Source organism: Pleurodeles waltl, chromosome 6 (genome assembly GCF_031143425.1).
Source record: "Pleurodeles waltl isolate 20211129_DDA chromosome 6, aPleWal1.hap1.20221129, whole genome shotgun sequence".
Classification (NCBI taxonomy): domain Eukaryota; kingdom Metazoa; phylum Chordata; class Amphibia; order Caudata; family Salamandridae; genus Pleurodeles; species Pleurodeles waltl.
This window is the reverse complement of record NC_090445.1, coordinates 79,744,074-79,761,201: the sequence shown is the minus strand read 5'-3', so window position 1 is coordinate 79,761,201 and position 17,128 is coordinate 79,744,074. Positions and strand designations below refer to the sequence as shown.

The 17,128-nt window shown below is 45.1% G+C and overlaps 1 protein-coding gene across 1 annotated transcript in view; it reads left to right on the top strand.

Moving 5' to 3' along the window:
• Positions 1-15,223, top strand: part of LOC138301488 (putative nuclease HARBI1) — a 70,991-nt gene extending 55,768 nt beyond the window's left edge. The window contains exon 4 of the mRNA XM_069242000.1: positions 15,114-15,223. Coding sequence (XP_069098101.1) covers positions 15,114-15,223 — 110 coding nt within the window. The remainder of the gene's footprint in view (positions 1-15,113) is intronic.
• The last annotated feature ends 1,905 nt before the right edge of the window (positions 15,224-17,128 follow it).

The window sequence follows — 17,128 nt, the reverse complement described above, 5'->3', positions numbered from 1 at the left end:
ACAGTGTATACACTTCCCTTCCAGATAATGTGCTGCATGTTTACGTGGTAGAGTATAGCCCTGGCGATTGGTGCATATCCATGTTGTGTATATGTTGGGGGGCATAGCACAACCAAGGCGTGTGTACATGTGTTGCTTGTATGGGATGGGGGCATCTGGATTCAGGGCACATGTGTCCCCATGCACTCCTTTAGTATGCATTTGGTGTGTCCTATCTACCTCCCCCTTCTGGCATTTGTAAGATTCCTGTTAATTCCCCCATGCAACTTACCCTGCATTTGTGGTGGTGGTTGGTAGTCTGTGATGCCCTGTCCTTGGATTCCTGTGACCACTCTTCCGAGATGACCACTGCAACCATCTCCTCCAGCTCATCCAGGTCCTCCGGTGGTGCTGAACTTCCACCTCCAATCTGCAGTGCTGCCTTTCTGTTCTTGGCCAATTTCTTCTTATTCTTAGATAAGCTTAGTTCTTAGTTCTACGTGTGTATTCATGCCAGCGCTTCTTGCACTCAGTGATAGTTCTCTTCACCTCTGCCACGCAGTTGATTTGTCTACTATTTGCCGCCATATAGCCTCTCTCTTACCAATTAGCAATTTGGAGGTGATGAAGAGCTGGTGTTGGTGCTCCGTCACGTTTCTGACAAGGATGTTGTGCTCCTCCTCACTGAAACAACACTTGCACTTTTTCTTCTCCTTCTCCAAGAACTTCTGTGGATCCTCCAGGCTGGTGCTTGGGTGATAGTCGTCTCCCTGGGGTCTCTCCTTGCCTGATTCTTCCATTTTCAGTTGCACTTGCACTTTTTCCTGCTTGTGCGCTTAAATTTGGCATTAATGCAGGTTAAAAATGGCGGTAACCCTTTTGCAACATGTTTACGTGCCGCAAAACGGTTTTGCACCACTTTTGCAGCATCAGTGTCATTTTTCTTTACGACAGGGCGCAATGGTTAGCATCATTTTTGTTGACGCTCACCATTCCTTTGCGCAGGCTTGCCCTATTTCATAAATATGGCGCCCGGCTTGCTAATATTTTTGACACTAAACTGCTCTAGCACAATTTTGTGTCAATAAGTATAAATATGCCCCCAAATGCCAATGTTTTGTGGCCATATGTGGGACAGGTTGTTATTTAGTTCAAGAAAGTTTATTTTTGCTTAAGCACCAGAGACACAAAAGTTACAGGAAATGTAGCTTGATATGTACATGAAATAATTCGGGAGGTTGCCAACTCGGTTCCTGTCTTTATGTGAAGTTTTAAAGCTGGTGATTCAGGGCAAGGAAACAGACATTTGCAAGCGTGAGCAGAGATACAGATCTTTACAGCTAGACACAGGTATCGGCTTTCGAAATAAATGTGAGTGCAGTCAATTGGTTTCCATGGTAAAGATAGCCTAACGACATAAATAAGAACACTTTTGAACTTTAGAGCCACCTGCTGCAAGTTTTTTTACCCTGAACAGTAATATGTTAGCTGCAAGTAGTAGTAGTAAGGAGAGGTTTAAAGCGTTTGTAGGGTACCTAAAAAGAGAATTTATTTAAAAGAAAAGGCCTCATCACTATTAAACACACCAAACGAACCTTGTCATTTTGTAAAGTTTAAATAAAAAATGTATTTGTAGCACTCCTCATACGTAAAAGGTACTGTCTGGTTACCAAAAGAACAGCCTTCTATTACATCATTATATTTTTTGAGAACTTTTCTTCGCCTATTCGGTTGCTCAACATTAACGAATTCATGTTGTGTGCAAACTTGTTTGCACCGCCAATACAATGTTGCTCTTCATCCGAAACAGCTTCACTGGTATGAAGTAATTAAACAGTACTGACCGGAAACTGACTCAGCATTTGACTCTCATACCTCAAAAGGTATTGTCACATTGGAACTGTCAAAGCAATGGCCACACTCAGATCAGAATATCCCGAAGAGAAAGCTTTGAAAGAGGTACAAAGAAATCGCTGACATGAATTACAGCTGTATATAAAAGTAAATACATACAATATTTTAAAAATATAACTGCAATTTAAAAGCCAAAAGGCTTAAAATCCGCAAAGGCAGAAAGTAAATTAATTTGTTACATGAATAAAATATATGTACACAGGGATTGAGGAAAGCGTTGTACATAATGCAACTTGCAAAAACAAAGTATTTCTAGCAATAGCAAAGTACACAATAAATAGGTTTAAGATGAAAAAAATGTGCACTAAAACCAGATAATGCGTGGATTGGGAAGCGTGCGCCCCATTAAGGTTGAAAACAAAGTACAACCACTGATGAGATTAACAAAATGTGTACTAAAACCAGATGAAGCATGGCAACAGTGAAGTGTGTGCCACATTGAGGATCAAAACAAAACACGACCCCTGATAGGAAGTGCTTGTCGCAATTTAAAAAAAAAAAAGTCCTCATACCGACAATAAAGTGAGCCAAGTGGAAGAGTCCTTATGGGAGCTAACAATTGCCAGTAAGCATTTGCAATGCAATGGGTCTCGCATATTTCAAACAAGTTATTTGGTATCTTTTGACAACACTGCCCACGAGCAAAAACAAAAAAATATGAGTGGAAACTGAGAAAAGACGACTTAACAAAATAAAATGAAGTTTGTTTTAAGAAATAACACTTTGCAATTTTGTTTGTCCTGCTGGGTACCTTTTTGCCAGTCACAAGCATTCTGTTGCGGGGCACTGGAAGTTAGAACAAAATAGTACCTTGATCACGTGGGCAGCAGCGGATGGGCACTAATTAAGTTGAAATCAATTAGTGGTTGATCACTGCTCCACAGAGAGGAACGGAAATGATGCCAGACGTGCCTTGACAAATTACGCGGCTGTAAATAATAGTGTCACGCAAACCAACAAATGGTGAATGACTGGCGGGCTCCAACCCCTTTACTGAACACAATAGTGACTCACATGTGAGGCGCACGCGCTAGTGCATGCACTTGCAGGCTCGACCCTAAAAAGGTGGGAGAAAGCAAGTTAATTTGAAGGACAGTGACACTGACAAATAAAAAGCAGCAGGTGGGCTGTGAACCCACAAACTGCACGCAACAGGTCCGTATACAGCAACGAAAGCGCTGCTTAGACTCAACATAACGAAGTGCTATGACACAGCCAACGCTGGCCATGTGATAGTGCTTTTTTTCTAGCGGAAGGGAGTAGAGGAGAGAGGCAAGCCACAATGGGGGGCTGAAGGTCGGAAAAGCAACAACCTATTTTTATATATGCATAAAAGGAAAATTAAAAGGCCAGGACACCAAACACCTGCACTCAGACAGCAGTGTGAATGGCTAATGAACAACCGTGGTGCAGTGCAATTTAGTGTTTCATGCACATTTGTATCATATTTATATGTTTTCAATAGCAATGTTAATCTATGTGCATCATACTAATCAACGTTAGGTGGCTTCATTTACTAGTAAAAAGATACACATATATAACTGTATTATAATCTTTATATTCTCTCCTGAGAACTGTATTTGTGGGTAGTTATCTTTTTTCCCCAAGGATGACGTGACTTGGGCCTAGACCTGAATCACAAGAATTATTTATTGAACAAATGCATCGCATGCAGTGATTGACGTGGGTGGGACGGAGGGGCACGACGCCTCGTTATATTTTGCATCTTTAATACAATATACAGATTCATACTGCATAATTATATGAATATGAACTGCTTTTGGATATATTGATTTTACTAAATGATGGTTGTTTGCACCCTAAATACATTTTGCTAATAAACCTTTGTATTTTGGACACCATCCTTTCTGTCTTTATTGTGGAGCAAAATTGGCTTCACTGTTATTGAAATGTACTGCTGATGCTAGCTTCTTCTATATGCTTTCAGTTGACAGCCAAAGGTCCATATGGCCAATGAAAGATCCTGTATGATGACCACATGAGGATATTTAGATACAGGAAAATCTTCCCCATCAATAGCAGCTGTTTTAGAAAAGGGTATTTTGGATTGAATATGCAACAGAGTCTGACGCCTCACATCAGCAGGAGCTAGTCTAACCCCCTTGCTCACTAATCAAGATCCCATAACAACTGGAAGTGATTCAGTTCACAAGCATCAGTGCAACCCATCTATGCATGCACGTAAGCATGTATAATGTGAACCCAGATAGTAAACTGTGGATAGCTGTACATCGTAGAAGAGTGACTGACTCAGGATCACGCACAAGGTGGAGGGGGGGGTTGGGAGTTTATCTTTCTCTCTCATTAAGCACCAGGGGTTGGTGGGGCTGCAGGCTTTGGAACTGGGGAGCCAGGTTTGAGTCCAGGCCTCTGCTCAACATCTTGAGATTCTGAGAAAATCGCTTAGTCTCCCTGTGCTTACAAAAAGATAAACGTGACCTTGTGTAATGTAAATGGTGCACATGTAAAGCTCTCCAATACCTCTGGGTCGAGACGGTGCTACATAAATCTACAAACACAAAAAATTAGGCCCAGCATCTGTGAGAAGGTAGCCTCTTTCTAGCCTTGTTACCCCCACTTTTGGCCTGTTTGTGAGTGTATGTCAGGGTGTTTGTCACTGTTTTCACTGTCTCACTGGGATCCTGATAGCCAGGCCTCAGTGCTCATAGTGAAAACACTATATTTTCAGTATGGTTGTTATGTGTCACTGGGATCCTGCTGGTCAGGACCCCAGTGCTCATAGGTTTGTGGCCTATATGTATGTGTCACTGGGACCCTGTCACACAGGGCCCCAGTGCTCATAGGTGTGCATGTATATGTTCCCTGTGTGGTGCCTAACTGTCTCACTGAGGCTCTGCTAACCAGAACCTCAGTGGTTATGCTCTCTCATTACTTTTAAATTGTCACTAACAGGCTAGTGACCAATTTTACCAATTCACATTGGCTTACTGGAACACCCTTCTAATTCCCTAGTATATGGTACTAAGGTACCCAGGGTATTGGGGTTCCAGGAGATCCCTATGGGCTGCAGCATTTCTTGTGCCACCCATAGGGAGCTCTGACAATTCTTACACAGGCCTGCCACTGCAGCCTGAGTGAAATAACGTCCACGTTATTTCACAGCCATTTTACACTGCACTTAAGTAACTTATAAGTCACCTATATGTCTAACCTTTACCTGGTAAAGGTTGGGTGCAAAGTTACTTAGTGTGAGGGCACCCTGGCACTAGCCAAGGTGCCCCCACATTGTTCAGAGCCAATTCCCTGAACTCTGTGAGTGCGGGGACACCATTACACGCGTGCACTACATATAGGTCACTACCTATATGTAGCTTCACCATGGTAACTCCGAATATGGCCATGTAACATGTCTATGATCATGGAATTGCCCCCTCTATGCCATCCTGGCATAGTTGGCACAATCCCATGATCCCAGTGGTCTGTAGCACAGACCCTGGTACTGCCAAACTGCCCTTCCTGGGGTTTCACTGCAGCTGCTGCTGCTGCCAACCCCTCAGACAGGCATCTGCCCTCCTGGGGTCCAGCCAGGCCTGGCCCAGGATGGCAGAACAAAGAACTTCCTCTGAGAGAGGGTGTGACACCCTCTCCCTTTGGAAAATGGTGTGAAGGCAGGGGAGGAGTAGCCTCCCCCAGCCTCTGGAAATGCTTTGTTGGGCACAGAGGTGCCCAATTCTGCATAAGCCAGTCTACACCGGTTCAGGGACCCCTTAGCCCCTGCTCTGGCGCGAAACTGGACAAAGGAAAGGGGAGTGACCACTCCCCTGACCTGCACCTCCCCTGGGAGGTGTCCAGAGCTCCTCCAGTGTGCTCCAGACCTCTGCCATCTTGGAAACAGAGGTGCTGCTGGCACACTGGACTGCTCTGAATGGCCAGTGCCACCAGGTGACGTCAGAGACTCCTGCTGATAGGCTCCTTCAGGTGTTAGTAGCCTTTCCTCTCTCCTAGGTAGCCAAACCCTCTTTTCTGGCTATTTAGGGTCTCTATCTCTGGGGAAACCTTAGATAACGAATGCATGAGCTCAGCCGAGTTCCTCTGCATCTCCCTCTTCACCTTCTGATAAGGAATCGACCGCTGACCGCGCTGGAAGCCTGCAAACCTGCAACATAGTAGCAAAGACGACTACTGCAACTCTGTAACGCTGATCCTGCCGCCTTCTCGACTGTTTTCCTGCTTGTGCATGCTGTGGGGGTAGTCTGCCTCCTCTCTGCACCAGAAGCTCCGAAGAAATCTCCCGTGGGCCGACGGAATCTTCCCCCTGCAACCGCAGGCACCGAAAAGCTGCATTACCGGTCCCTTGGGTCTCCTCTCAGCACGACGAGCGAGGTCCCTCGAATCCAGCAACACCGTCCAAGTGACCCCCACAGTCCAGTGACTCTTCAGCCCAAGTTTGGTGGAGGTAAGTCCTTGCCTCACCTCGCTGGGCTGCATTGCTGGGAACCGCGACTTTGCAAGCTACTCCGGCCCCTGTGCACTTCCGGCGGAAATCCTTCGTGCACAGCCAAGCCTGGGTCCACGGCACTCTAACCTGCATTGCACGACTTTCTAAGTTGGTCTCCGGCGACGTGGGACTCCTTTGTGCAACTTCGGCGAGCACCGTTTCACGCATCCTCGTAGTGCCTGTTTCTGGCACTTCTCCGGGTGCTACCTGCTTCACTGAGGGCTCTTTGTCTTGCTCGACGTCCCTTCTCTCTGCACGACTCTCCAAGGCGTGGTGGATCCATCCTCCAAAGGGGAAGTCTCTAGCCCTTGTCGTTCCTGCAGTATTCACAGTTCTTCAGCCTAGTAAGAGCTTCTTTGCACCAACCGCTGGCATTTCTTGGGCATCTGCCCATCTCCGAATTGCTTGTGACTTTTGGACTTGGTCCCCTTGTTCCACAGGTACCCTCAGTCAGGAATCCATCGTTGTTGCATTGCTGATTTGTGTTTTCCTTGCATTTTCCCTCTAACACGACTATTTTGTCCTTAGGGGAACTTTAGTGCACTTTGCACTCACTTTTCAGGGTCTTGGGGAGGGTTATTTTTCTAACTCTCACTATTTTCTAATAGTCCCAGCGACCCTCTACAAGGTCACATAGGTTTGGGGTCCATTCGTGGTTCGCATTCCACTTCTGGAGTATATGGTTTGTGTTGCCCCTATCCCTATGTTTCCCCATTGCATCCTATGGTAACTATACATTGTTTGCACTGTTTTCTAAGACTATACTGCATATTTTTGCTATTGTGTATATATATCTTGTGTATATTTCCTATCCTCTCACTGAGGGTACACTCTAAGATACTTTGGCATATTGTCATAAAAATAAAGTACCTTTATTTTTAGTATAACTGTGTATTGTGTTTTCTTATGATATTGTGCATATGACACTAGGTGGTACTGTAGTAGCTTCACACGTCTCCTAGTTCAGCCTAAGCTGCTCTGCTAAGCTACCATTATCTATCAGCCTAAGCTGCTAGACACCCTATACACTAATAAGGGATAACTGGGCCTGGTGCAAGGTGCAAGTACCCCTTGGTACTCACTACAAGCCAGTCCAGCCTCCTACAGCATCTGACATCATTTTTTCATGTGCATGCTCGCATACTGGTAATAGGCACAGGGCTTAGTGGCTTCCGCTGCTGCCACCCTTCAAGTCATCTCAAATTTGCAGGCCCCAGAACAGAGAATAAGTGATTGAAAGTTTTTCATATGCCAACGATCATGAAAAGTGAATGTGCCTGCCATTCAGATTTCAATAATCACTTCCAGTCCCCCCCCCTTTGCAATAGCTGCCCCATTGTCACAGCTATGTAAAACAGAACCTGGTATTAATAGGTGAAGAGAGCACCCTGTCTTGTCCTGTGTGGGGAGGGAGTTGGCTTCCAGCAATGAGCAGGCCAAGATCTGTATCAGAAGAGTGCAAGCATTCATCAAGGGAAAGCAAAAGAGCAGAGCCTACCTTTAGCATATGCACGTTGTGCGCACACCCAGGGCACCGACCTCCAGAGGAGCACTGGAGCTCCATGCAGTAGCCTTCCTACGACTTAGGTCAGAAGAAAAGTATATTCAAGCAATTTTTCTACGGCTGCTGCTGCCCTTGTATGCCATTTATTTGTCATGGCAAATCTTGCCTCCCCTCAGTTTCCTCCTAAGCCTTCAAAATTTTCAATACATAGGCAAAAGGATGGGTGTGTACCAAATTTCCAAATTTGGTTTTGCTCAGGGTGCTCTCTGAGCATAGTCCAAATCTGCAAAAGAGGCAGAGTAAATGTGGTCCTGGATGATGGGATGACCAAAGGGCATTGACCCAAAAGTGAACCAGCTACTACCCCACCATCTGCTGAAGGACAAATGGTTTGAAGAGGCGCAGAATCCTAGGAATGGCAGTGCTGGCTGAAAGCGAGCTAGGGCTTCCACTAGTCACTGTGAGAAACCTCCATAGACAGGCAAGAAGTGCTCTCCAAACTGTGGGTAGCGGCCAATTTGTTTGGTTGATGAGTAAGGAGGGTCCACGCAACAAGAATGACAATTGTAGGTGGTGCACACCATGAGAGAAATGCTAGATTTGCCATTCGAGTTAACGGTCCTAAGGAGAGGGAGAAATGGTTGCGGAGAGCAACGAGAATTAAGAAGAGCTCAGGAACCTTGAGGCCTCCCATGAGTAAGCCACAGCAGCTAAGAGTGTTAGAGGATAAAGAGTATCTGGGAGTATCACTGAGGACAAGGGCATCAGCTCAGCCACTGCATATGGAAGGAGCAGGCAGCATGGACAAGTGGTCTGCGAGCACCAGTGGGGCAACGCAAGTTCTATTGGAAGGCTGTAGGCGCTGTAACTATATGGGGGACAGAGCGGGCTGTGTATTCGTAGGTCGTTGGTGGGTGTATGCAGGGAACTGGTTGAGAGTGCCTCTGGCATGGGCTCAGCTGCTGATGGAGTGTAGTCCTTAGGAGTAGCCTCCTGCAAACAAAGTGGGGTGCAGAACTGTGGCTGCTGCACGTGTGTTCAATGGGATAGAAAAACAATCAATGGCATAGCCCAGAGCTCTCACTTACGAGAGCTACTGGCTTTTTCAGTGTTTTTTAGCTGTATTGCACAGCAGTATGGGTGCTTTCTTTTCTGGCTCAAGCAACAACAATGGGTAGTGGCGAGAAAGCAGGGGCGAGCAACAATAAAAGGCAGGGATAGCAAGCAACAACCATGGGAAGGATGGTGGGGGGATGGGATAAGCAACGGAGTGGGATGGGGAGGATGGAAAGTGCCTGCAAACAGGTGCACTCCTATGTAGTGCTACTAACTAAATAGAACAACAAGAATTTACAATGCAATAGGTCTCGCATTTTCTTGAGTTAGAGCTATTGACATTGTAAATTCATAGCTGAACTTTTCATGCCACATAAATTGATCAACTCTGCCTCATAATTTCGTCTTTTCCTGCCATATAATTCCAGTTGCCCAGCATTTAACTGAAGCACTTCCATTTACTTTCTTCCTCTATTTTAAACATATGTAATTATCATATAAACATTTATCAGAAATGAACTTTGGGCATTAGAGTGTGTTGGTCAAAACACCATAACAAAAATATAATTTGGGACGGATTGGAGGGTGAAAGGAAAGAGGGAGTCTGGAGTAAAGATGGAGAGAAAAAGTGGTGTAGTAACAGTGGCCTAGGCCCTGGAGTAAGAAAGCAAAATGATTGACTGGAATTTCGGTAGGAAAATAAAGCAGTAATTAGACTTGAGTGAGGTCCGTAGGCCTCTGAGCCCCAGTGCCACTGCACCTGTTGCTACATTGATAACTAGGCCTCAGGAGAAAAAGCATATGGCACAGAAAAAGAGAAGCGAAAGGAATACAACAGACAAAAGGAAGAAAGAGAAGGGTATGCAATGAAATAAAACAGAAGGGAAAATAGGAACAAGAAAATGAAAACACAACTAAGAGGAGAAATAGAGCAAACGGGAGACAGAAGAAAAAAGGAAGGAAGCTGGCGAACGAAAGATAAAGAGGAAAAAATAATGAAAGAAGTGTGAAAAGAAAGAGAAAAATTAATAATAGAGAAAAAAAGAGATTTGGTTAAAGAAACAAGCAGTGAAAGAACCAGGGCAGGTACGTACTGACACTTTCCCACAGACACAGAATGGGAAACCCACTTTGACACTTCAGGCCCGACAAGTAACTTGTGGCTTCCACATACAGAGGGGAAAAAGAGGGATTTATAGTAAAATGTGAATTGACACATAAAGATAAGAATAACACCAGAGAAAAAAAGGAAGAAAGGTCGAAAAAAAGTGAAAGGACGCATACCGAATCAAAGTAAAGAGCAAATAAAAAAGTCAAAGAAGGAATGAAGGGAATAGAAAAAATAGTGAAAGAATGAACGTCTAATGAAGGAAAAAGAGAGGAACAAAACAAGGAATTAAATAACCAAGTTTTTGCAAGCTTAAAAGAGGAGGTAGCAGGAGCAAGATCAAGAGGGAAATAAAAACAACAACTTGCAATGCAATAGGTCTTGCATATTTCAAACCAGTTAATTGTGATCTTTTGATAACAGAACCCATGAGCAAACACAAAAAAACATGAGTGGAAACTGAGAAAAGACGACCTAACAAAATAAATTTAGCTTTAAAAAATAAAACTTTGCAATTTTGTTTGTCCTGCTGGGTACGTTTTTGCCAGTCACAAGCCTTCTGTTTGCGGGGCACTGGAAGTTAGAACAAAATAGTATCTCGATCACGTTTGGGGCAGCGGACGGGTACTAATTAAGTTGCAACCAATTAGTGCTTGATCCGTGCTCCACACAGAAGAACAGAAATGATGCCAGACATGCCTTGACGAATTACAAGGCTGTAAAGAAGAGTGCCACGCAAACCAACAAATGATGAGTGACAGGTGGGCTCCAAGCCCTTTACTGAACACAAAAGCATCTTGCATATGAGACGCATACGCAAGCGCATGCACTCGCAGGCTCAACCCTAAAAAGGGAGAGGAGTAGAAATAAACAGTTGAAAGAAAGAGCGAAACTGTCAACGTTTGGATTTTAAGAGCTGGAAAGAGAAAAGTTGGGGAGAAAGAAAACATTGAAAGTAAACAGAGTAAAGGAAAGAATGGAGTGAGATAGGTGAAACAGGCCCTTCCAAATAAAGATGGCAGCTAAGAATAGATTTAATTGGCTCCCCCACGTCCTCAAACAAATGTCAGAGTGTGGAACAGCAGGGGGCACTGAAGAATAGCAGGAGGTGCACGAGCAGCAATATTTGGGCGCTTCAGATCAGGATTGGTGGTATAGACAAAGCTGTGTCCCGGCCCAGGGCTGGAATAACAGAAAGGCAGTGGGTGAGGAATGAGAAACAGAGCGTTGTGTAATACATAGTATTGGAATAATGGGGCGCTGCAGGTTAAGGTTAAGGTACACTGACAGAGTTTTATGTGAGCTACAGTACTGGAATAGTAACGGGCACACAAGGTCAGAAGTGAGGTATGTGAATAGAGCAATGTGCGGAACCTAGTGTTGGCTTGCCAGTGTTGCCAAGTGTTAGCCTGAAGGTGCCCTGGCGAAGCTGTGAGTGGGGCCCAGCATTGAAGTGGCATTGCCTCAAGCACAGAAGCGAGGAGTCCTGAGAAGAAATGTGCACTGAATTTTAGAATTTATGGATTTTGGCGTAGCTGTGGTGGTTCTCATTAACAATGGTCTTGGATGTTAGACTTGAGGTGCACTGGCTAAACTGTATTTTGCTCTTTTGGGTCCAGTATTGGCTTGGCAGTGGGACTGAATATTAAAATTGAGCTGCTATAATGGAACTGTATGTGAGGTACGGGGTCCCAGTACAGGAAAGGAAGTGACCTCACTGGGATAGAACTGGGATCCACTGATGGAGCTACGCCTGTGGTCCAGTACTACAAAAGCAGTGTACTGACTGTAAGAATTGAGGTGCTCTGGCAGACAGCGTGTGTGGGGATCTGGCATGGCTGAGGGGCTTGGAGCATGTGAAATGAGGTGCACTGATGGAGCTGTGTCTGTGTCCCAGTACTGTAACAGTAGTGTGTACTGACTGGAAGAATTGAGGTGCTCTGGTAGACAGCGTGTGTGGGGTGCTGGCATGGCTGAGGGACGTGGAGTGTATGAACTGAGGTGTATTGATGGAGCTGCGCCCGAGGTCCCAGTACTGGAGCAGCAGAGTGTACTGACTTGAAGAACTGAGGTGATCTGGCAGACAGTGTTTGTGGGGTTCCTGGCACAGGCACGGCTGAGGGCTTGGAGTGTGTGAACTGAGGTGCACTGGTGGAGCTGATTCAGAGGTTCCAGTACTGAAGCAGCAGAGTGTGCTAACTGGAAGAACTGAAGTGCTCTGACAGACAGTTTGTGTGGAGTTCCTGGCACTGGCACGGCGAGGGCTTGGAGTGTGTGAACTGAGGTGCACTGGTGGAGCTGGGCCCGAGGCCCCATTGCTGAGCAGCAGAGTGTACTGACTGGAAGAACTGAGGTGTGCTGGCAGACAGCATGTGTGGGGTTCCTGGCACTGGCATGGCTGAGGGCTTGGAATGTTTGAACTGAGGTGAACTGATGGAGTGGTGCCCGAGGTCCTAGTACTGGAGCAGCAGAGTGTACTTAGTGGAAGCACTGAGGTGCTCTGGCAGACAGCGTGTGTGGGGTTCCTGGCACTGGCACGGCTGAGGGCTTGGAGTTTGTGAACTAAGGTGCACTGATGGAGCTGCACCTGAGGTCCCAGTACTGGAACAGCAGAACTGAGGTGCTCTGGCAGACACCGTGTGGGGGGTTCTGGCACTGGCACAGTTTAGGGCTTGGAGTGTGTGAACTGAGGTGCAGTGATGAAGTTGCGAGTGGGATCCCAGTATGGACCAGAAGTGGGCACTGTCTCTAAGGATTGCAGAGTCCTGGTAAAGCTGGGTGACTATGCTATAAACAATTACAAGTGATTCTCCGCCCTTTCACAGCATCGGGGACCACAGACAGGCACCCCTGGTAAAGAAAATCCAAGCCAAGGAAGGGCAGGAGCCAGGCAGCTGAGAGAGGGTGCAGAGAGCTCACAAAGACCAAATGTGACCAAGATAACAGCCTGATTTATAGCCTTGTTTACAGCTAAGCTTGGAGCAAGAATGCTCTGCAAATGAAAATGGAAGCTTACCTGGACAGGAGCAGGAAACAAATTTAAAAAAAACATCCACCTACAGACCAGATATACAGGACAAAGCGTAATTATACAGTAGTTGGTTCCTGCTGCCACACAGAAGTAGAAACAAAGAGGCATGACTGACCACTAGCAAGCAAGGATTTTTAAATGACATAGAAACTAACAAATGAAATAGCTGGAAGCCCACAGAAGAAGTATACTTAAATGTATAGAAGAGATCGTACGCTTACACTCGACCTAAAAAGCACCTCAAGAAGAAGAAGCGTGCAGTCTGTAGAAGGACACTAGTCATAGACAGCATGTTGTACTTTATGCATGCTCCCTGGAAGTAGAGAAACATTTGACGAGAAAGTAAAACTAAAAGTGCTGACCAATAAGAAGCAAGGAAAGAAAGTGACATTGAAGTCACCCATTGGTAAGCAATGGGCGGCCTCTAAGCTCTTTAATTTTTTTTTTTAAAGAACAATAGTCTCGCAAATGACAGCATATGCGCTGTCTCAGACGAGACCTAAAAATGGCCACGTTAGTGAATTAGCTAAAAAATGGCCGGGGTTTGCAAATTGGGTCAGTTTTGAACTCTTAAAGATATGCTGTAAATTTGTCTTGCAAGGTATGGAAGACTGCATGGGTCACAGCTTGCTGCCGAAATCTTTGAGTTTTTTTTTAATATTAATGATATCAACAGTAAAAACTTTCGGACCAAACCATAAAACAGGTCACAAACAACCAAAATACCGGTCCCACACACTGACCCGTCAGAGCAGGCTGATGCCCCTATAGGACAGTCCAACCCTGAATGTTCTACATCTGGGGTCAGCCCTGCCATATACCATTCCTGGTGTCTGCTCTGAAACAAATTCCTGATATTCCTGAGTTCTCAGTGTTTGATGTCTGACAGAGAACATCTCATTGCTGAGGTCTATTCTGTAACATTTCACAGCGTATATGTCTGTTCTGGGACATTTCATAGCAGAGATTTGTAAAACGTAATTCCTGGTGATTGTTCCAAAATGTTGAAAAGGATGTGGCTACGAAAAGAGCAGCCAACTATGAAACTGGGAAACCTGGTTCGAGTCTTGATGCAAGCTCAACATCCTATGATCCTGGGCAAATCACTTAAGCTCCCCATCCCCAAACAAGCATTGGCAATGCCAACAGGTCTGGCTTTAAGTGAATGTTGTATGGTAATTTGAGCAAATAGAACAGATGAAGGACAGAATACTAAACAATGCAAACATTCACCCCCAGTCACAAAGATCTGAGTTTAATCCATCATTTTTGTTGCCCACCATGCCACCCCATTTTGAACCCTGCCATATACAAATCAGTCTTGACCCTACTCCCCTTGGCCACAGTCCCTCTCTAATGATGCTCACATAATTGTCTGGCGACAGCTGCACTGTCAAGCCTGACAATAAAAATGAATAGAGCCTTGTGTAGGGTTCCTGGTGCTGATGTAAAAGCGCTGCAATACCTTTGAATCAAGGTCGTGCTTTATAAAGTTGCAAAAAAATCCATGTTTCATTGCGGAGGTTGGAATTCGATTTCCACATTGCTGGTGTCTGTGTGTGACATTTAACCCTGGTGTCTGTGCAAGAATCCTCTATACTTCATGCCTGGTGTACAATATTACATAGCTAATAGTTGTTCTGTCTTGTGTGCTGCACATGTCTACTCTGAGACGTTTACATCTAGATGTCTCTTCTAGAACTCCATGAAGCGTGTCTGAACCAGGATGCGTTGCCATCGGGCTCTCATGGCAGACGCCATTAGCGATGTCTTTACTGCAACATTCGATGTGTAATAGAAAATATCTCACTAGTGATGAACCTTCTGGGAAAGGTCCCCTCAGATGTGGGTTAGGGGACAGTTAATACCGTAAGTCTGTGACATTCTTCTCAATTGTGAATGTGAGATAGAGAATCTAGCATTGCTGATGGCTGTTTTGAAACATTTGTAGCCTGCTATCTCTTCTAAAAAGCGGAGATGCGTGCAGCATAAATGTCTGGTACAGAAGATGCCAACGGCTGTGCTCTTACTGTGACTTCAGTGCCAGATGCCTATTTCAAGAGATCTGGGTTCCAGATGTCTGAACTAGAATATCTCACCGGAGATGTCAGTGAAATGATATTAAATGTAGATTTTCCTAGTAATTTATGACGGAAAGTCTTAATTTTATTAAAGACACAGAGGCGAATATTATGCGTTCTTTTCTTGAACGAGCAAGTCAAATAGAGTCATAAAACAAAGGGTAAATAAGTCCAACAATTGCCAGAGATAAAGAAATGAAACACAAGTCTTGAACCACAGCGATGAGCCGAGAGGGCGATGATTGAGGAAGCTGATCCTGGACAGGTTGCGATGACGCCTCCAGAGGACTCTTCTTGAAGAAGGAACTGATTGAGCTAGCGGCGTTATCCGGAAGCTGGAGGCAATGCTGGAGTCCCTGGGAGGGAAAGAAAAAGTACATATTAATAGAATTACTGTGGTGAGATAATATTCGCCTCCGTGTCCTTAATAAAATTAAGACTTTCCGTCATAAATTACTAGGAAAATCTACATTTTATGACAAGACCGGAGGCTCTATTATGCGCGTTTAAAGCTTGTCAATAACTAAGGAAGAAGCAGTTCTAACGGGTTTACAATAGAAGGTTTTGAAAACATTATCGTTTGACCAATCTGCCGACCTGAGAATGTCCTCTAAACTGGACCCAAGGGCAAAAGCTTTGGAGGCCATAGCCCCCCTGGAGGAATGTGCTCCAAAAACGGAAATATCTATTCCCGCTAGGGACATAATCAATTTAATCCAGCGGGCCAAAGTTGCCGAAGTCACTGGATTGTGGGGTTTTCGAAAAGAGATCAATAATTGATTGGAAGAGGACGTTCTCAGGTTAACGGTTCTTTTTTCATATTCTTTTAAACAAAGACCCACACATAACTTTGGCTTGTCCGGAAAGAAAGGGTAGAAAACGGAATGTAAGTTAGTTTTGGTGCGTTTGGAAATGTGAAATAGGACCCATGAAGGTAAGAACTGCCGGGCAGAGACATCTAAGGACCTAACGTCCGAAGTCCTTTTAAAAGAAATTAAGCATAGCAACATAGTAAGCTTAGCAGAGAGCATTTTAAGAGAAAGACTTGGATTATCCGGCCAGGAAAGGAAAAGATTGAAAACAAGAGAGACGTCCCAGATATGTGAATATTTGGCAGAAGGGGGTTTGGAGAGCTTGACTCCTTTCAGGAGACGACAGATCAAAGGATGGGACCCAATAGGGTTGCCATCAATATTTGAGTGGTTCATGGATATAGCCGATCTGTAAAGATTTATTGTGCAATATGACTTACCTAAGCCCTCCTGGGCGGCTAGGAAATTAATAATTAAATTTAAATCTGCTGAAAAGGGATTGGAACATTTTCCCAGACACCAGCTTGACCAAAGAGCCCAAGCTGATTTATAGGCTCGCCTCGTGCCGGGTGCCCATGCGTTATTAATGAACTCTGAAGCTTCTGCCGAAATAGTAAGGGGCTGTTGGGTACACCAGAAATGAGCCAGGCTGAGAGTGTTAAAGATTGTGAGGGCGACGAAAGGATCTAGAATGAGGGACCGAAAGGTCGGGAGTAAGATAGGGAAATCCACTGTCAGCTCGAGTAGGGGAGGGAACCAAACCTGAGATTGCCAAAAGGGAGTCAACAGGACGAGGGATGACTTCTGACGTCTGACCTGGTTCAGGACTCTGTTGATTAGGATAAAGGGAGGGAAGGCATAATTGAGGGATCCGGACCAATCTTGTAGGAAAGCGTCTGTAGCCAAAGCCAGCGGATCCGGGCGCCAGCTGAAAAAATGGGGAAGCTGAGTGTTGAGTCTGGACGCAAAGAGGTCTACCTGAAAAGGACCCCATTTCCTTTCTATCTGACGAAAGACTGACTGGTGTAATTTCCAGTCGCTGGAGTCCGAGAGGTGGCGTGAATGCCAGTCTGCTTTGGAATTCAATGATCCTGGTAGATATTCTGCTAAAAGGGAAAATTTGTGGGACAGGCAAAAATCCCAGAGGCTCTTGGCTAGCAGGG